The following is a 20,724-nucleotide window of genomic DNA, read 5'->3' as shown; positions in this document are numbered from 1 at the left end:
CAGGTTTTTATTCCAAAAATTTGAATTTTATATTCCAATTAGCCCATTTACCCCTGTCTATTTAATGCTGCTTCACACTCTCCACTGTGCTCAGTATTAGGGCTCTTCCTGGCTAGAGCTACCTTGATTCTCGCAATTACTTACTACATGGTTTTTGGCTTCCTGATCCTGGCTCTTTTTTCAATTACGTCTCCTGGTTTTTGGCTTTGGAACTTTGATTCCCGATCTGGTTTAGACTCTCGGCTTCCTCTCGGTTTATGGCTTCACTTCTGGTTTGTACTTTTGCACCAGCTTGTCTACCATCGGCTTTCAGACCTCGGACTGTTCTATCGACTACGCCTCTGGAGATCGCCCTGGTTTTCTGCATAGGATCCTTACTACTAATTCCTAACACCGTACAGGCAACAGAATCACAGACAGAAACAGCAACAAAATATCTATTTTTCATTGACTGTGTCACATCCTTTAGGGATTTCCTTTAATATTATGTTCTGTCAACCATAACATATACAGATATGGGCCAGCTGGAACTGGAAATGTAAATGTAGATGAGTCATTTCCCCTGAAAAGCCTAACACAGAGTGGTGTTTCAGAGCCTGGTGCTGGTATTATCTTATAGAGCTGGTGTCTGGGTTATCCTCAGTAAGCTGCAGATCAAGCACTAATGTAATTTTTGAGAATCGCTTTGCTTTGACACACTGCTGATATACTAGTTCATAGTTTATGTTGTGCTCCTTCCTGTATATCTGCAGAACGGCCCCGAGCAGTGATATCCTTGGGACAGGAGTGGTCAGAGGTGCACGCAGGAGAGACTGCAGTACTGAGGTGCTCCATCCCTGGAAGTTATCCGATGCAGAGCTTTGGGTGGTACAAAGATGAACACACATCTCCAGTTCACCAGTCTGAAGATAAGAATTGGACCATCCTTTCAGCTCTGGAATCACACACAGGACATTACTCCTGTCAGGGCAGGAGCAGGGAGAATCCATCTTACTCCAAAAAGAGCAGTCCAGTCAAACTGAAAGTACAGGGTATGGTGTCTCGTTCACTCTTACTTGCAGCTTTTCTATATGGAAAACGGGATCAAATCTAGCCTTTCCTTGCACTTTAATGTCGGAACAATGAGATACATCTCATAAGAAATAGGTGCTGTTGCAGATAATGATAGAAAAAGGTTGAAATAGAGCGCAGAGCAGTAAAATAACGGCAACACCACAGCAGAACAAATCAAAATGGTGAATATCATGCTAAAGCAAAACAAACGTATTGTATATGACAGCAAACAAAAAGCTGAAAACTCAGAGTGCAAATTAATAACTGTCGAATTCCACAGGGGTCTCTTGCAGTTATGTTGTTGATTCCTGTAAGTGATCTGTCTAGCTGTGTGTTTGGTAGCATCATTTGAAGCTCTGAAACAGGCCTCTACTGTCTATTTTTACAAAGATATTACAAAATGTCCGAGGGGACGTCATACCAGGTGGAAATCACCTCTGGAGATTTGTGACACCAAGGAGTATTAAAAGGTTAATCCCTTTCATTTATGAGAAATTTAAATTAGGCAGCCAATTTGGTGAATTAAAGGATAAAAGGATGTTCTAAAGAGAAAATTAAGAAACCGATAGAATTGAACCACATGAATTGACACTATGAATACAGTGTGAAGTGAAGAAAGACACCTTGCTAATTAATAGGACATATAGGGTAAATTGAAGAATTCTTTCAATTTTAAAGTCATTTTTCTCTGTTTCAGTCACCCGTCCCAGAACTGTCCTCTCCCTGCAGCGTCTGCACACAGAGGTGTTTGAAGGAGACACAGTCACCCTCTCCTGTGTGGTGGAGGACAGCTCTCCAGGCTGGAGCTTTTACTGGTACAAAGACATTCTAGACAAGCCAGAGCACAAGAGCCAGAGCTCCAGTTACATCGTCAGTCCTGCTAATCTGTCTCACACTGGCCAGTACTGGTGTCAGGCTGCACGAGGACAGAAACCCTTTTACCTGAACCCCAGCCAACCCATCAGTCTCATCGTGTTGGGTGAGTATTACACAGATAATTCTGGTCGCAGTAGTCTAAGATACAAAAGTAGGTTTGGAGATTGATCGCAGAGCACTTTTTTCACTTGAAGCATTTTTTAATGCAGGGCACTTCATCTTCTGCAGTTGTGTTGGATTGCTACCAACTGGTGTGTGCAAACAACTGGTCTCCCAAAATCACTTCCAGAAGCATTTACAGTATATAGTGCTGAAAGCCTGAATACCACCATTCAATTTGACACAATGACTTTGCTTTGCATTGTGTAGCACAGATGAGCCCAAAGCATTTTAGTGCACCAGACACTCCATTGATAATAAGGATTATTCTACCAGATACACAACTGTTGGCCTAGTCAGAACAGAAATTGCTGGTGTTGGGGGTGACACAGAAATGACTGTCAAGATTTCCCAATCCCTCTATGTGCGTCTTTCACAGAACTCACTGATCCTGCCCTGTCAGTCCAACCAGGAAGCTTAGTCACGGAGGGCGACTCTGTCGCTCTGCACTGCCACACTGCGCTGAGTGACAAAGCCCACGAAAGGCTGCACTTCTCCTACGTGAAGGAAGGAGGGGACTGGAAATCTGAGAGCTCAGAGAAGACTCTTACCATCCCGGTGATCCTGCGCAATCACACGGGGCAGTACTGGTGTGAGGTGGAGGCAGTGGGGACTGGGATCAGAAAAAGAAGCAATGAGACTGGAATCACAGTGAGAGGTGAAGCCATTTGTGTTGGCCTGGTTGTTCCCCGACATCAGCCCTGACGCAAATTTGCAATGATATATCCTAAATTAAATTGTACCAGCTGCAGAACTTGTTCTTAGATTGAAAAACAAGTCATTATGATTGAAGTCATTATGTTTTAACTTGCGAGCACTGGTTTCTTGAAGAAAGAAAAACCGATGCTAAAAGCTAAAAAGAATGCATTAAACAAGCAAAAAAAAAAGAAAAGAACATGGGAGCATCATTAAGCATATGAATGCTTACTACAGTAGTATGTAAGATACTAGTTTTTGTCCTTTTTCTGTCGCACAAATGACTATAAATGACATCTGATTCTTCTTCGGCAGAGCTCTTCCACAGAATCAGTCTCACAGTCCTGCCCCTGGGGCCTGTCTGGGAAGGAGAGACTCTGACTCTGCACTGCACCGTCCAGTTAAACACCCCTGCACACACCCCTGAACTGCAGTACACCTACATTAAGGACGGAGGAGTCCTGAGGTCCAGACCAGAGGACAGACACGCTGTTCCAGCAGTGAGGCTGAAGGACTCTGGGAAATATCTCTGTGGAGTGGAAGCCCAGGGAAAGGGGATTCAGGCCATGAGCAGTGTAGTGGAGGTCAATGTGACAGGTGAGTCACACTGCAGAGGGCATGAGGAAGCTAGTCATTACACAGATATAGGCAGATATCCCTACTTAGGCTGCAAAGGAACAAGTAAAGGGTTTATTCCATGCTGTAAAGAGAAGAAAAGAAACACAACGTTTCTTCAAGTCTTGACACCTGAAGAAGTCTCCACAGCTGAAATGTTGTGTTTCTTTATTTGTCTTTACAGCATGGAATAAGCCTTTACTTGTTCCTTTGCAGCCTATGCATGCTGACATGGCTACCTACTTGAACTACTTCATCCCTACTTAGGTCTCACTTTTCTTGTTTGCTTGTCTATCACATTGAGCTTGATGACATTTGTGCATTTTGTTGCCATTTTTCAAAGTTTTTTTACATACAAAAGCAAACACTGTTATCTCTTCAAATCTCCCTAGAAAAGTAAAATAAAATGCTGGTGTGCAATTCATCCATCAGTAGAAGAATATGAGATACAATAATCTAGTTTGCACCTATATTGCATTAAAAATAATCTATCACATAAAAGAACAAATGTCATGAAAGAGAGAAACAGGATTTACTGTAACTGATGCAGCAGCAGTAACATCATTATTAGAGAAACATTTTCTTACACAATGAGGAGTCACATGGTTCTTCAGCTCTGACAATGTTCCTGGTCGTGTCTGCAGAGCGTCCAAAGCCCAGAGTGACCCAGGAGCCAGCGTGGGAGAAGCTGTACTATGGAGAGCCAGTGACCCTCAGATGTCTCCTCAGTCAACATTTCCACAGTGTGGAGTATCTCTGGTTCAGAGGGGATCTGAGAAGCCCTGTGTTCAACACAACTGAGCACAGTGTCAATGGCAACAGCCTTCAGATCTCTTCAGTGGTCCTGTCTGACCAGGGGCAGTATCTGTGTCTGGTCCATAGAGGGCGCCCTACTCAATACTCGCAGCCCAGCGACCCTTTTCTCTTAAATGTCTCTGGTAAGACGGGCTGCAGCTTCAGAAAACACAATAACACAATAATACACAATAATGTATGATCATTCTCACGCTATGTTTTACTCTGAGAGCGGGTTTCCATTCTGTTTTGTGGTTAAGCAGAAACTTGAAGAGGATCAGAACACAGAAGTGCTTTTAACTTTCACTGGCAGACGTATAGCTGACTCAAACACCAACTGTCTGCCTCTGGAAAACAATGTTTCACTTTTGTTGGATCAGAACATAACTGAGCAGAGTGTGGGAACATGTGACTCACCAGCTCATTCCTAGTTCTGCTCACCATTAACAGTGAAACTTCTCACTGAGACACAGTAAATCTACTACAATGACCAAGGATGATTGAAATTAATGAATTAATAAATTTAAATAATCTTTTTTTTCCCTTAATTATATGTATATTTTTAATAGAGGAAAAAATATTCAAATAAAATGAAACATTGCAACAGCTTCATCTAGACGCCTGGCATGTTACTGCAAGAGAACAGATTTATTTTTTTTTAAATAAAGCTGCTGTTGTATTATGGTTAATTACGATGGAGACCAATTCATGTGATATCAGGCACTCTGTTGACAAATGGCAGTCCTTCACTCTCAGGAATGCAAAACATTTAAGAGGAGGTTTCTGCAATACAAGGTGATATTTAAGATTAGGAACTGTAAATGCATTTACAGCATCAGTGGAGTGTTAATGACTTCAAATGACTCACTGTGACTATTACTTTATATAATATAGTTGCTCGTGGCTTTTTCTTTGTGTAACCTTTTGCAGTTCCTTTTATTCTCCAGAACAAGTTTCTTGATTTCACGTTTGATTGGCTGGGCTGTTTCTCTCTGTCTCCCCCAGTGGACCCCCCCAAGGCCACACTGAGGCTGCATCCTGATTGGACAGTACTGTTTCCTGCAGAGTCGCTCACCATGGGCTGCAGGCTGGGAGGAGACTCCAGCAGGAGGCAGTATAGCTGGTACAGAGTAACTGCAGGAGGAACTGAATCAGTACAGTGCCAGTGGGAGAATGGGAAAAACTGTCAGGTTACTTTCAGAGACGAGTCTCACAGCGGACTGTACTGGTGTGAGGCCCAGTCTGGACAAGAACGCAGCAAATCTGTGCACTTCAGAGTGCTGGGTAAGAGACGAAAATAATGCCATAAATACTCTTGATAATAAACATGTAATAATAATAGGAACAAGTCAAGGTTAATTCCACGCTGAAAAGAGAAGAAAAGAAACACAACTTTCCAGCTGGGGAGCCTTCCTCGAGTGCGTATAAATAATATTCCTTATAACAAACACAAGGAGTGTGACAAAATTCTTTGAAGGGGTGAGGAAATCATACTCAATTTTTCATGATAAATATTAGATTTCTTTATATGCATTAGATTTGCAGATGAACTATCCTATTGACGCTATCCTGAGGACTGGATGACATCTGTCTCCAAACTGTCCAGTAGACTCACTGTCCAGATCTCAAGTGCCACCTTCACTAGTGCTGAAAAACACAGATCTCTGGAGACCACAGACAATATCAACTCAGCTCCAGACACACAATCTGATAGAGAACACTCCAAATTACTTCAATTTCATGTGTTCCTTCAATAATTTTTAATTTTAAGCGTCAATGGTCTGCATCAAGCAATCAGAGCTACAAAACCCAAGCACTGAACTGTAGTTGTATGAAGATTGAAACAGAACACCAGCTCGACTCCAAGTGCTGCCACAGGCTCACAGCAGAATGTTCTGATATCCTCAGATCGGAGATTGGTCCTGCAGACACCTCCACAGCCCCTGACTGAAGGACAGACGCTGACTCTACAGTGCAGAGTGCGGAATGAAAGCTCACAACAGATCGTGGGGTATATGTTTTACAAAGACAATGAAAACCTGAAACACACAGGAAACATAACGACCATTGGTCCAGTGAAGAAGAGGGATAAGGGGCTCTACAGGTGTAGGGTGACCTACACAGGGGGATCGGGGGACAAGTCTCAGCCAGTGCTGATCTCCATCAGAGGTGAGCCTGCGATGGACTGGCACTTCTGCCTTGCGTTCGTTGTTTGTTGGGTAGGCTCAGGCTTCCCGCAACACCGTATGGTAAAAAGCAGTTTGGCAAATGACATGACACAACTTTATCTCAGCACATTTTGTCGAGAATGTTTTCCCCCTGTGGTAGTAAAAGCCAATCCAGCTCATCACTCCAGCAGAGGGCGCTGTGGAGCACTGCTGACCCAGCCTGTGTCCTGTGTCCTGCTCCCAGACCTCTTCTCCCAGGTGACTCTGAGAGCCTCCCCAGGAGCCAGAGTGCAGGAGGGGGAGCCCCTGAACCTCACCTGCGAGGCCGAGCTGACGGGATACTACAGCTCCCCGCTGTCCTACTCCTTCTTCCGGGACAGGCAGCCTGTGGTCGAGGGGAGCAGCTCAGCTCTGTACTCCATGGCCAAAGTGAACCGGACGCTCACTGGGAGCTACAGCTGTGCAGTAGAGGCAGAGCACGGGATTCGGAAGAACAGCACCGTCACAGCTGTCACGCTGGCAGGTCAGTGTGGGCATGGTGTCCTTGGTGCAGAGCCTCACACAGACGATCAGAGCAGGTCAATGTGGGCATGGAATCATTGATGTAGGGACTCACACGGATAATCAGAGAAAGTCAATGTGGGCATGATGTAATTGATGCAGGAAGTCACACAGATGATGAGAGCAAGTCAATGTGGTCTGTAGATTCCTTGGTGAAGGGCCTCACACAGACAATCAGATAAGTTTAGCGTGGGCCTGGAGTCTATGTTATAAGGACTCACATAGATGATCAGAGCTGGCCAATGTGGGCATGAAATCCATGGTGCAGGGACTCACACAGACGATCAGATCACGTCAATGTGGGCATGGAGTCCGTGGTGCAGGGTCATTATTTATTATTATCATCTGTTTACTTGCAGTGTCTTGGTGGGCAGTGGCCAGGTTAGCAGGCGGAGGATCACTGTGCCTGATCTCCCTCTGTGCCGTTCTGATGCTCCACTGCAGAGCACAGACCTCGGGTGAGACCGGATCCCTGCAGCCTGTCCAAAGCCTCAAGTCCATGACCGCCTGGTGACTTTTTGTTTGCACATCTGTTCCAGTAGTAATTCACCATCAATTAATTAATTAATTAATTTTAATTCCTGGCCAGTGAGGTCAGATCTTCAACACACATACTGATAGAGACAGAGTACCAGGGAGACTTGATTGCCTTCAGTGCCTTCTGAGAACAGGACTGTGAAAAGCCCTCTTGTTTTGTTGGTCATCACTGTCTCTCAGTCTTAGCTTTCCATCACTGCGGACATTGTACACAGCAGTGTCTTCAGTCTGTGTGTTTATAGAAACATATTATTTTGGAATTCTCTCTGGATATCATTAATTTTTCCAGGACACATTGGACAGAAAATTCACTGTATCCCCCTCCAGTCCCTTCCTAGGAGATTTCTTACATTTGTGTATAGATCCTTACAATGTTTTGTCTCCTTTTTCGTTGGAACTGTTTTTTTCTGTTTTAGTACTGAAAAGCACTTTGAGATGCTACTTTTTAAGATGCTATATATATTTAAGTATTAGTATTATAAACATAGATAAGGAAACCTTGCTTTAAATCTGAAAAGAGTACTGTAAGATATGAGATTGTTCTGTCTCACCTAACTATGGTACAGATAAGGGAAAAATCCAGAAGAATCTGTAATTTCAATAAAACATTATTTTATATTCAGCTTACTGTATTTTGTTGTTCAGACTGTTTTGTCCTTAGTTGGGGCTGCATCGGCACCCTGTGGTGATAGGGTGATGTGGGAATTGCTAAATAAATCTGGACAAAGGTAACAGATGTTTACACCAAGATTAAACCTATCCAACAAATTCCTTGATGGAATCAAGAAAAGGTCATTTTTCCCAATACTATTCAGACCTATATATTTTTTCCATGCATGATTCACCATTGTCGGTATCTATGAGCCAGTGCTCATCTTTAAGTCCAGTACAACGCAATCTGGGTTTTGACCTCTCTGAAAAGGACAAAGGTAAAGGTCTAACAGCTGTGTTCAGCCAGAAAACTTAAAAACCTGAAAAGTAAAAACAAACAACAACAGTTGAAAAAGGAAAATACAGACCTTTTAGGCAAAGCAAACTCTAAAAAGCGACAATGGAAAGGTCTTCATTTTCCTGTCTCTTGCAAATGTGACAAATTCCTAGAAAAGCTGCTTTTCCCCATAATGTAAGAGATTAAATAAATTCTGCATAAGGCCTGTCTGTATAAGGAACCCTTCAAACTGAGAGATTTTCAAAGCAAGGTTTAAATACAGAATTTTATTGGAAAAAAAGGACAACTGCAAAGGACAAGAACTGAACTGAACTGAAAAAAGACAAATCTGACTTTTTTCCCCCTCTGATATATTTTGGTGTTTTATATTATTTTTATAAGTTCTGCTTGGAATCGACACTTGCTAGTCAGCTGGGCTCACTGCTATAATCCCACCAAGACATCTTCCTCTTACTCAGCTCCCACTTGAGAACTTAGCAACCACCCCGCCTTGACCGCTGTCAAGCCATTGTGGCGTCTGACAACTGCGCCCCCTCCTGGGGAACTCTGGTCACTGTCGGGTTACTGCATAACCCAAATCTGAGCTGGTGATCTCTGCACTGGGCACCCACTTTACCAAGTTTGTTTTTTTAATTCTCTCTATTGCTTTAGCTGAGACGGATCTCTCATAATTGGTAACGGTTTTATAATCAAGTGCTACACATCATTTCAAAGCCCAACTAAGGACACTGCTGATGTACCCCGAGTGAGGTACTGTGCCTGTTGCTCCAGTCCACCTAGCTGCTGTATATGTGGGGCACCAGCTTTGATGGGGGAGTAATTCCTGTAATTGACCAGTGTCCTGTCCAAGGAGGGGGGAGGGGGGGGGTCACATGCACTCTAGTCTGGGTTTAAGATCATGGACACCAGTATAAGCTCGGGGCCAATAACCCTCTTTGGCTCAGATATGGAAATTCTCTGCTTACTGCGCAGTGGACATGTATGCCACAGTGGACCGTGAATTTATTTACCATTTTAGCAAGGACTGGGTCCTTCTCCACAAGAATGATTTTGACCTTTCCCTAGATGTACAGCAACGATCAGCCTTCCTTGTGCTTGGCAAAAATTGATCTAAGCAAGATTATAAGGCAGTGATCTTCAACTGGCCCGGCACAGTCCCAGTTTTTAGAGTTGCATTGGTGCCTTGGACCAGTGACTAAGATATGCCAGTCTTGACTCACTGATTCAATTAAGCAACTAAGTCCTTGACTGAAAATAACCTTCAGTAGTCTATCATTTAAACAATTATGGTTATCAGTGGAAATGTCTGTCGATAATGCAGTCTAGGTATGATTTACTGGCGGTGAAAAAAAAAACGATTAAAAATATTACATGTACTTATAATATTAAACCAGCACAGTCAGATAAAGCAAGATTATGTGTTATGTTTACACATTATGTATATTGTGATGCCCATAATATCACTGAACAGATACAGCATAAAAATGTATACACTTAACACAATTACACTTTTAAAATCTAAACATTGGCACAACCCCATGTTATCAAAATGAATACACATTTACAGTCCCCAAGCTCACGGTTTGTAACTGCCTTCACTCGCAACAAGATAATGCATTTTCTTAAAGGGTCTATATTTGCTCATTGGGTTGCTAGTGTCTTCTTTATTGGATGGTCTCCTCCAGCCCATTCCTGAAGGCATCGGACTCAACAGCACATCTGGGAGGATTTTTCCAGACTCCCCAAAACAAGCCTCCAGGCTCTTTGCACACACCCCCACTGTCCACATGCCAATTCGGCAGAGCAGTGGTTCTGTGGCAAAGGATCTGCACCTGTGGCTGGAAGGTTGCCAGTTCAAATCCCACAGCTGGCAGAGGAATCCTACTCCATTGGGCCCCTGAGCAAGGCCCTTAACCCCAACTACTCTAGGGGTGCTGTACAATGGCTGATCTTGTGCTCTGACCCCAGGCTCTCTCCCTATCTGTGTGTCTCATGGAGAGCAAGCTGGGGTATGTGAAAAGATGAATTCCTAATGCAAGAAACTGTACAGGGCTAATAAAGTGATGTTATGTTATTTACTGGGACAGTGACAAGTCCATCCATCCATTTTCTAACTGAGAACTACAATTCAGGGGAGCTGGAGCTGGAAAGCAGGGTACACCCTGGACAGCACACCCGTCCATCACAGAGCAGACACGGACACAAACCAGACACAGATGGACTCACACCAGGGGAAAATTGTACAAGATCCCCAAGCTACCAAAATGTCTGTGGGAGGCAACTGGAGCACCCAGAGGAAACCCACACAAACATGGCTTGAACATACAAGATCCACAAAGATAGCACCCCAGGTCCAGAATTAAACCCGGTGACTCTAGTGCTGCAAGGCAACAATGCAAACCGCTGCCACCTAGTGCCTTTTTGTGGCAACCCACTGAAGCTCAGCAGGTGTGAGCCTGGTCAGTACCTGGATGGGAGACTCCTGGGAAAAACTAAGGTTGCTGCTGGAAGAGGTGTTAGTGGGGCCAGCAGGGGGCGCTCACCCTGCAGTCCATGTGGGTCCTAATGCCCCAGTATGGTGACGGGGACACTATAGCGTAAAAACAGGCGCCGTCCTTCGGATGAGACGGAAAATCGAGGTCCTGACTCTCTGTGGTCATTAAAAAACATCCCAGGGCATTTCTCGAAAAGAGTAGGGGTGTAATCCCGGTGTCCTGGCCAAATTTCCCATTGGCCCTTACCCATCATGGCCTCCTAATAATCCCCATCTATGAATTGGCTTCATTACTCTGCTCTCCTCCCCACTAATAGCTGATGTGTGGTGAGCGTTCTGGCGCACTATGGCTGCCATTGCATCATCCAGGTGGGTGCTGCACATTGGTGGTGGTGGAGGGGATCCCCATTACCTGTAAAGCGCTTTGAGTGGAGTGTCCAGAAAAGCACTATATAAGTGTAAGCAATTATTATTCTTATTTTTATGTCTTAAAAAAAAATTTTTTTTTCATAATTTGGCCTTCCTTGTCTTTTTCTATGCTGATCCACAGATTAGGGGAGCACTGGTAAACATCATCTCATCTGCTGCTACAATCTGCAGCAGGGGTCGGCAAACTTTTTAGAGCCAGGGCCACAAAAAAAAAATGTACTGTACTAACCTTGCTGGGTCATCCGAGTGAAATCCTCTATCTAGCCGATAAACTCACTGACTGCAATAGGTGGCGTTTCTCTGGGCACATCTCCTCTGTGACCTGTGACCTCTTGCATACATGGCTTAATAAACCCACCGTCCGTGAAGGGTCTGACAGCTGCTGCTAGAAGCTGCGATACTCGGTAACGAGCTCGGGTAGCCGCAACACTTTCTTCGGATTTTCTCTTGGACAGCTTTTGCTGCCCCTGAAGCGACTTTTTCAACTGCTCTAATTTTTTTCTTGCATTCAACTCCTGTGTATTCCGAAAAACCTAGCCTGATGTTTTTTCTCGCAATGCCCTTTTTATGGTGTAATCTTTCATCACGGCGATTGTATCCTGAGAGATAAGAGACATTGCCTTTTCTTTCCAAGGGACAGAAAAGTACTCTTCTGACTGTTGGTCATTGAATTTTCGACCCACTGCATCAATTTTTTTTTTCCAACACGGCAGGAATAACTTACAGTTAGCCTCTTGTCGGTTATAACTTTTAGAACCATTTGAAATCTTTACCTGCTTTCAAACAAGGTCGCATACATTAGACGTCATTTGCGTGACTGAGCCAATCACAGTAGGCAACAAAAATCCAAATGAATTTACGGTAAGAATCAGTTGTAGCACAGGCATATGCAACCTAGGCTAAAGCTGACGTCTGATAGGCTCAAAGTAAAATGCATCGTCCAATAGGTGTTGTTCTGCAATTGACCGTTAGTGCTGAGAGAGAGCAGCAGAGCTAACAAGTAGAGACCACTGGTGGAAGATTTTCAACATCTGATGCAAAAAGTAACCCTTGAGATTTAAACAGTAGTGAGCTGCGGGCCACTCAGAAAAGTTCAGCGGGCCGGATTTGTCCCGCGGGCCGTAGTTTGCCGACCCCTGATCCACAGCATTATCTGAGCTTGAGGCTTATTAAGGATCCCTGTGAAACGTCGACTTGGTATCAAGCACTGTAAACATTCAGGGTCATTTCTTGGGGTTTTACCATGTTTCCTTGGATTTACCATGATTCCCATGGTTTGCATTGCACTTTACCATACATACATTTCTGTGCTTTATGACCTAGCTGTTAATTCACTATGCTTTACCGCATGTGACTCTTTTACATAGTAAAGCACAGGAAGATCCTACAATAGATTTAATTCAGAGTCCTTGGGTATTGTTTGCTGGACTTTCCGAAAGTGCTCGAAGGTTAGGTCAACCCTGACCACAAATAAACCCTGGTCGTCGCAATGAGACCCTCGTGAACGAGCGCACGAGGGTCTCGTGAAACCCTACACCTGCCCCTTCGGCATCACCTCCCGCTCGTGGATTTGCTGGTGCCGTTTCAGGGTCCCCGGCTGGCCGAAGCTCTTTTCGCACCCCGGGCACTTGAAGGGCCTCTCCCTCTTACATTGGCTCTTGAGCGTGACGGCGGGCGCGAAGCTCCTGCCGCAGGCGGGGCGGGGGAAGGGCCGCCCCCCCCGATGGACGCGCCGGTGGTCCTGCTGGCTGAAGCTCTTCCCGCACTGGGGGCAGCGCCGGTGGGCCGCGAGGCTCTGCGGCTGGCCGAGCCCCTTCCCGCGCCGCCGGCGGCCGTATGGCTTCTCCTCGGCGTGGACATGCCGGTGCTTCCCGAGGCTCCCGCAGAGCCGGAACCTCTGCCCACACTGCCCGCAGCCGTAGGGCGTCGCCCCCGTGTGGGTCCGCCCGTTCGCCCGGAGCTCGGCCTGGTAGAGGAGGCCCTTCCTGCACTCCGGGCGGCGGTGGGGCCGCTCCTCTCTGGGGGCGCTCCGAGTGCGCGATCCGCCGGAGGCGGCTCCCGCCCGTGTGGATCCGCCGGCGCACCTTCAGGCTGCACACCCTGCGGGACCGCTTCCCCGCTGCGGGGGACGGCCCGCTCCGATCCCGTTGCGCGGGCGACCTTGTAGCCGTCCCCCAGGACGTAGCCCGCGCGGATCGCATCCCGCGGCCAGGAGTCGTCGATCCGGGTGAGCCTCACGAGGGGAAAGGGGAGGTGGGGTCGGCTGGCGGAAGATAGGGGTGGCGGCACCACGGCTGGGCGATCGCCGACTCGCTTAGGGGATCCTCCCTGTTTGCTGGCGTACGTCTCTGCAGAGGGAAGAGAGGAGGCGGCTCGCCCTTCTGCATCTACGATGGGGGAAAGGAAATGAAACGGTTACGATGGTCTTTGAAATCTGGCCATTGCTACCACCCTGCAAGAAATGCCTAAGCATGGATTAGAATAGCCAGCTGGGAGGGCTGATTGATATTTATTAAGTGTAAGAGTTATTAAAATTCTTCAGTTCTGATTCTTGTGCTATCGCTGAAATCTAGCTGGGACATCCATAAATCTTCATCTTTTTCCAGTTAAAGCTAAAGTCCCCAACCAACTCCCAACAACCCCCAACCCCGCAAATGCTGTTTCCATGTGTAACCAGCAACAAAATGACAAAGACTTCATATCTCAAGTGCTGAAGCGATCCAACGAATAATATTCATTTATATTTGAAGCTCAAAATATTAGAGGTGGAAAAGTACATGCCGTTTTGTGCATAGAAGACATGTTGAAACTAAATGGAGATTTTTCATACCCTAGGCTTCAAACGTACAGTTTACACGAACTATAGATGGATGGGTATGATCATCAGATCCCTAAATTACAGAATTTAAAGTGAACCCCACAAGATTCAGTGCGCAGCCTCCTCTCCTTGCCAGCCTTCCTCCTGACAGTGATAATTAAATACCGCCTTGTCTCCAGCTACAACAGGAAGACCAGCTGTTACAGCAAAGCGAAAGCTTACGTGCTGCTGCACTTCCTTCCTCGGGGACATATTCCGGGATGCCCTCCTCCTCTTTCGGCTCCTCTTTCCCGTGGACTTTCAACCGGTCTCCGAAACAGGCGCCGTCATTCCCCGAAGCCTCCTCTTCACACTGGTCCATCTCCCAGTGAGGGTGTGACGAGCTGGGCTCCTCCTTCACCGCCAACATCTCTAGCACAGAATGGTCCCCCTATATCAGAGGGGGTCATACATCTCCAGCTCCCTTTCCTGGATAGAGAAGAAAAGGCTTTCATTAATAATCGTGCGGATTCCTTGCATTTATATGGCTTTTCATCCAAAACTGCTTCACAGACTTGGAGGGTCCCAGTTCAATCACTTGATTCCACGTCAGTCATGCCTGACACTTATGAACCCTACTCCACAGATATATATATATAAGGGACCGCAGGAAGGATGAAGAATTTTAAGGCATGATGTTGAAATGCTGTTTTTCAACACTAGACCCAGGGTGGTACAATGGGTAGCATTGCTGGGGCCCCAAGTTCAATTCCTGAGGTGATCTCTGTGTGGAGTTTGTGTGTTCTCCCTGTGTTCATAAGGGTTTCCTTCGGGTTCTCCAGCTTCCTACCACAGGCCCAAAATACACTGCCGGTAGGTTTATTGGCTTCTGGGAAGAGTGGCCCTGGTGTCAGTGTGTGTCTGTGTGTGCCCTGCTCCCACCCAGGGTGTACCCTGCCTTGTGTCTCTTGCCCGCCAGGATCCAGCTACTCCTGTACTGGATAATGATGCTATAGAATGGATGGAACATTTGAACAATTATTTTAAAAAACCTAACCAGGCTACAGTGTGTGGTGATAAGATTCATGTTTTTAAATGCTTCAGGAACAATGCTCAGCTATCTTACTGGTGACCACCACATCACGGTAATTCCGAAAAACCCACATTATTATCCATCAACGGAATACTTATACTCTATAACACCTTTCAATATAGTGCATTCTTATGGCACTTTACATAAATTGTACAACAGAAACAGATCAAATACAAAATAAAAATCCCACAAAATAATCCAACCCAATTTACTCCAAAAAGAGAAAGCATAAATTATTGAAGGCATCCATAGTCAGAACCCGCCGTGCACGTTTAAGGTATTTGTTCACAAAATGAAAAAAAAAAACTACACATAAAAACATGCAAAGGTGCATTAAAACTCGCACCAGTTTAGATGATCCTGAACGCCACAGACCAAACCTCCCTGCGGGGTCCGGCAGAAATTTGAGCTCGGGGCTTTCCTGGTATGGGTAGGCCGCACAGAGCGAAATAATCCCGTAAATCCCTACCTTTCTATTAATCATCACTCTTTTCAGAAGCCGCAGTCAGAGGACACGGGCAGCGGTTCAGCGTGCTGTTCAAGCCCGTTTGCCAAGCACACTGTTCGCAGCGTCAGAGCCATTAACGGTGCTGACGAAGGCTGCCATTGCACAGAATAATCCTCCGTCAACTCCACAGGTGTATCTGGAGTGAACGGACTAGGAAACCGCGCTGAGCGCATCATCTAGCGACGCAACCTCGTACTGCAAGAGTACAGAAATTAATGTTGCTGCATATTATCACCCGTTACGCTGCGTAAGGCAGTGAAGGGTACCGCCGACTGACGCGTTTCTCTGCGAAAAAGCCCCCCTCAGACGCACCAATTCGCTCTGCTAATGAGGTATCTGAATTGGCTTCCCTCACATCTTCCTTTTCTCCTAATTGCAGAGGCAGAGCTGAAGAAATGTGGTCGATAAAACTTTCCGCTGAAAATATCTCGTTAGAATTGTACACAACGCCATTTCCCGACCGGGAGCTGTTCTTTCAGCACCTGCTATCACGAACAGTACTGTACCATTACTGTAAAACCACGGCCCATGGAAAACCCGGGTTATAACGTGTGAACCAGCGAAGTCAAAATGTACAGTATTGCCGAGTTAAGGATAAGATTAAAAAAAACAAGCATATGAATTATATATTGAAAATAAAATTACTTGTGATCTATTTAGAAGCAGTGAATCGTGATCGTGGAAAAGCCAGAAAGTTTTGCAGGTATTTAATCGAAAACAGCTCAGCAGCACGCTGTCATCTGTCAGGAAATTCACTAGGGAGAGGTTATGCCTGTGCAAAATTCTCCCGGACCTCCAGATTACAAGCAGAGCATTTTGTTATATCTGTACTTTACGATTGTCCACCGAGAGCTTCGCATTACTGTAGATTTTTAGATAAATACTATATTTACATTTGAAAGAACGACTAAGCGAGTTAAGATGTCAGTTCAGTAACAGAAGAATCACACATATCATGCATCTATTCCCAGATTTCTTCCATTATCGTTTGGATCGAAGAGATCGATTGATACCGAATAGTCATATAGCTCTCCAAATGTGTGTTGTCACTTTAACAGCCTCATTTGTTTCGGGACATTATTGTAACATCGCGGAAATCCAGAGACTGAGTCGGACACGTTTCGCAGACATCCGTTCTTTATTGTGCAGTTCTTAGGACTAACAGAGAATGGCAAAAACGCGCTGAGGCACCTACAGTAACTGCCGTAACGCAGTAACCCCGAAACATAAGCGTAATAGCGTCGTAAACACACGCTGCGTGCTACATAAAAATTCCTAGGCCACACATCCAAATTTCCCGGGTGGAGGCCAAGGGTCACACGTGTGATATTTTACGACTATCGTCTGCCTTCCCCCAGCTCTGTTACTTAATTGCCTTAATTGTTTGACTAATCGGATAATTATAATTCGTCTCCCCGTGCCAATAAGTAACCACACACAGAAAAGCATTATACCCCGAATTGGTTGCCTGTATCATCACCTCTGAGGAAAATACAAGGAAAAAATCATTATCTAGATTTTATTTTTTAAAGAATGAGATAAGTGAGGATTCAGGCTTGGTCGAAAACGAAAGAAAACCCCGAGACTTTGCCTCGAAGGCATTACTAATTAGGATGAGTCGATGTCCTTCCTCCATCGTTCATCGCTCACGGACCACAGCCGATTAGACATTTAAGCGTTAATTACAAGCGTGTTGTTTAAATGAGAACAGGTTTTGTGAATGAGAGAATGCGCTAATGAGGTCGTAAATAAATATGGCCTCTCTCCGCGTCTGTTTAATATTTCAGTGAGGCTGGGGGCTTCGTTCTTCCTCTATTCTTTAAAGGAATCGTGCTTGCAAACAAAACACATGGCCCTTTCTAAATCGGAGAAGCCCTTTGTGGACGAGTTGAGATGCGCGATCTGCCTGCAGTTTTATTGCGAGCCCAGCTCGCTGCCCTGCGGTCACAGTTTCTGCCTGGCGTGTATCGCCGAGGTCATCCGGAGGGAGGATGAGGCCGGCTGGCCCCACACCTGCCCGGAGTGCCGGGGCGAGCACGTTGGGAGCTCGGCTCTGCAGAAGAACTTCAAGCTGGCCAACATCGTGGAGGGGTTTAAAGCGAGCGACGGCACCTCCCCGACGAAAGCCACCTGCGACGTGTGCTTGGACAGCCCCAAGGCGGCGGCGAAGGTGTGCCTGAAGTGCGAGATCGCTATGTGCTCCGACCACCTCAGGCCCCACTTCAAGCCGGCGTTCCGGGGCCACGTCTTGGTGGACCCCGCCCCCGACCTGGGCGGTAGGAGGTGCTCGCTGCACGCCAAGCCGGTCGAGTACTTCTGCCTGACCGACAAGACCTGCGTCTGCGTCGTGTGCGCCATCGAGGGCGCGCACAAGAAGCACGAGGTGAAAAACTTCCGGAAGGCACGGGCGGAGCTGGGCACGACCCTGGACCTGCGGCTGAAGGAGGTGGACGGGAAGCTGACCGTCTGCCAGACGCTCCTGCAGAGGGGAAAGGAGGCGGAGAGCGCCGTGAAGGCCTCCAACGGAAAAATGGCGCGGCAAACGGCGAGCCTTCTGGACGGGATCGTGAAAGAGGCCAAGACCTACAAGTCCAAGGTGATGGAGGTGGTCGAGGACGAACAGCGGCGGGTGGAGGACGAGTTCCGGGGGAGAGTGGCCAAGCTCTCGCTCCGACAGGCGCTGCTGAAGGATACGCGGCGTCAGATGCAGGAGACGCTGCTGCTGGCTGACCCGTTCCTGTTCTTTCAGAAGCTCCGGGCGGTGGAGGCCAAACTGGCCGCCGCCGAGGGGCCCGAATTCGCCCTTCCGAAATCGATCGACCTCAGGTGCTTGAAGATCCCGTCCGATGTGGAAAGCTCCACTTCCGCCTTCCGGGCTTCCTGGACAAAACTGCAGAAGTCCTTGACTGCGCTGATCGGAGAGGCGGCGCCTTCTCTGGCTAACGCGTGTGCACCCGGGGACCACCTGCGCCTCTCCAGCTCCTCCAGCACCTTAAACTCTCTCTTCCCTCCACGACAGTCCTTGTCCTATCGGGTTAAACCGACGTCGGCGGCGTTGAAGAAGAAAGATGCCAGCTGATCGCTTCCTCTTTTCTAAGCTCTGCAACCTCAACCTCTTCCCCGCTTCTCTGAGCTGGGAGGCCTGCGATTTCACTTTTTTTTTTTAAATGACAGGATTTACAGGCTAGCGTCTGTACAGGCTGACCGGTGTGGGGGGAGGGGAAACCAGTATTAGTGTAATGTCGTCTTTTTTTTGTGTGGGTCTGTCGTATGGTGAGGAGGTCGGGAAACCGTTCTGTGCATCGGAAGGTTATTGAATAAAAGTAGGTTGTCTTCTTGAACAGCCGCATCTCCGGGTTTCATAGAACATCTGTCCTGTCTTGATCGAAACTGTCTATTTTTGTATGTGAATAAGTTTTTTAAAACTGAATAAAATATTCTTGCTTCATCCTTTTCGCGGATCTGCCTAGGAAGTCTGTTCGCAGCCTCCTCTTCTGCGTCCTTTTAAACCAACCCAGCTCCGCCTTCCGTTCTTAAATATTACCAAACATTCAAGTAAACTGGAGTTTATTTTCCTCCCGTTCTTACTTCCAGAAACAATTGCGAAAATACCGCAAACTGTGTATTCGCGTAAGTCAAATTATTGGTCCGTCAACCTGCGTACAGGGACCAACGGATGTTCAACTTTGTAAACGCATCTCCTAGTTGCTTAGTGCTTCTCTGCAGATAAGTGTAGCCACTCCATTCACAGACCACAGCACAGCAGTGGAAGCGTGGACAACAGGCACCTCTTTACACAAGGGGCTGTGGATCACTTTATCTGGCTGGGTAATTAACGCTGCCACCCTGATCTGTTCCAGTAAGCGGCTGTAGGAGACGCAGTGGATCAGTTACCCATCCAAAAAGGCTGGCTGGTAACGTTTTAGCGCGTCCGGACCCTGTCCATTGCAATTTCCAAAATGAAAATCCGGCATCTGCCCTTGCTTTTATAATCACTTCTATTGCTGTCCCATCGTTTAGGCTGTAATTCTTAGTTTTTCTTTGTACTTTCATCCCAGATCGTAAATTTGCCTTGCGGTCTGGTTAAAAAAGACCCAACAATGCACTTAACACAAGACGAACCCATGATCACATGAACGACAAACGGGAATGGTAAAGTAAAAGTTAAAACCGGTCCCAGTAGGGTTGATTATGATTAAAGAGGAAGGCAAGAGCCCTGAAACGGACAATAATTGTTACACTTACATAGCGCTGTTCTGGATACTCCACTCAAAGCGCTTTACAGGTAATGGGGACTCCCCTAAATTAATCGATCAATTTATCAAATGCACAACAATACAGCATGCAGCAGTAGCTGCTGGCAATGAAATGTCTTTTCTGTGAGCTCACGGGGGGTAAATATCACAAAATTGAAGTGACAAAATAAGGTTAGATACTAATACATAATGTAATAGACTATGAATAAAATAAACTCAGCCAAAACTCGATATGAATAGAGCTGCTCTGTGTCCATGGTGTATGCAATATATTATGTCCAAGTAGTGCAGTGTGCACAGTACAGTGAAAACTGTGTCCATGTAGCCATAGTGATTTGCTGAAGGAGCTGCAGGTTGGCTATTTAGCAGTCTTACTGCCTGGAGGTAGAAGCTGTTCCGTAGTCTGTTGGACTTGGACCGAATGTTCGGTACCATTTACCGGACGGTAGGGAGGAAAACAGTTTGTGACTGGGATCCTTGAGAATGCACCTGGTCGTCTCCACCACCACCACCACCGGTGTGCAGCCCCACCTGGATGATGCGACAGCAGGCATAGTGCGCCAGAACGCTCACCACACATCAGCTAACAGTGGGGAGTAAAATCACTAAAGTCAATTCATAGAAAGGGATTATTAGGGAGCCAGGATTGGTAAGGGCCATTGTGAAATTTGGCCAGGACACCAGCGTAACACCCCTGCTCTTTTCGAGAAAACACCGAGGGTCAGGACCTCGGTTTTA

At 46.3% G+C, this 20,724-nt stretch overlaps 3 protein-coding genes across 4 annotated transcripts in view; 2 read left to right on the top strand and 1 right to left on the bottom strand.

Moving 5' to 3' along the window:
- LOC102684123 (Fc receptor-like protein 5) overlaps positions 1-8,092 on the top strand; it is a 58,130-nt gene extending 50,038 nt beyond the window's left edge. Inside the window, exons 7-15 of the mRNA XM_069188479.1 lie at positions 753-1,031; positions 1,751-2,032; positions 2,468-2,746; positions 3,100-3,381; positions 4,044-4,337; positions 5,200-5,478; positions 6,103-6,363; positions 6,607-6,885; positions 7,283-8,092. Of these exons, the coding sequence (XP_069044580.1) occupies positions 753-1,031; positions 1,751-2,032; positions 2,468-2,746; positions 3,100-3,381; positions 4,044-4,337; positions 5,200-5,478; positions 6,103-6,363; positions 6,607-6,885; positions 7,283-7,437 (2,390 nt within the window). The 3' untranslated portion in view covers positions 7,438-8,092. The remainder of the gene's footprint in view (positions 1-752; positions 1,032-1,750; positions 2,033-2,467; positions 2,747-3,099; positions 3,382-4,043; positions 4,338-5,199; positions 5,479-6,102; positions 6,364-6,606; positions 6,886-7,282) is intronic.
- Positions 8,093-8,655: 563 nt separating this feature from the next.
- On the bottom strand, positions 8,656-16,221 carry LOC102684321 (protein SPT2 homolog). Of its 2 annotated transcripts, none has more exons than XM_015345988.2 (3): positions 15,692-16,221; positions 14,373-14,618; positions 8,656-13,719 (listed from the first exon to the last, which is right to left on the bottom strand). In XM_015345988.2, exons 2-3 carry the CDS (start codon positions 14,557-14,559, stop codon positions 12,917-12,919), a joined length of 990 nt encoding a protein of 329 aa, XP_015201474.2. In that variant the 5' UTR covers positions 14,560-14,618; positions 15,692-16,221; the 3' UTR covers positions 8,656-12,916. The 2 variants fall into 2 exon arrangements, with proteins under 2 accessions (XP_015201474.2, XP_015201475.2); XM_015345989.2 differs by lacking the exon at positions 15,692-16,221 and adding an exon at positions 15,569-15,682.
- A 1,358-nt stretch (positions 16,222-17,579) lies between these two features.
- LOC102684521 (E3 ubiquitin/ISG15 ligase TRIM25-like) lies at positions 17,580-19,183 on the top strand. The gene has a single exon (XM_015345990.2). The coding sequence runs from the start codon at positions 17,580-17,582 to the stop codon at positions 18,807-18,809; it is 1,230 nt and encodes a 409-aa protein (XP_015201476.2). The 3' UTR covers positions 18,810-19,183.
- The last annotated feature ends 1,541 nt before the right edge of the window (positions 19,184-20,724 follow it).

Source organism: Lepisosteus oculatus, chromosome 4 (assembly GCF_040954835.1).
Source record: "Lepisosteus oculatus isolate fLepOcu1 chromosome 4, fLepOcu1.hap2, whole genome shotgun sequence".
NCBI lineage: Eukaryota > Metazoa > Chordata > Actinopteri > Semionotiformes > Lepisosteidae > Lepisosteus > Lepisosteus oculatus.
This window is presented reverse-complemented; position numbering and strand designations above follow the sequence as displayed.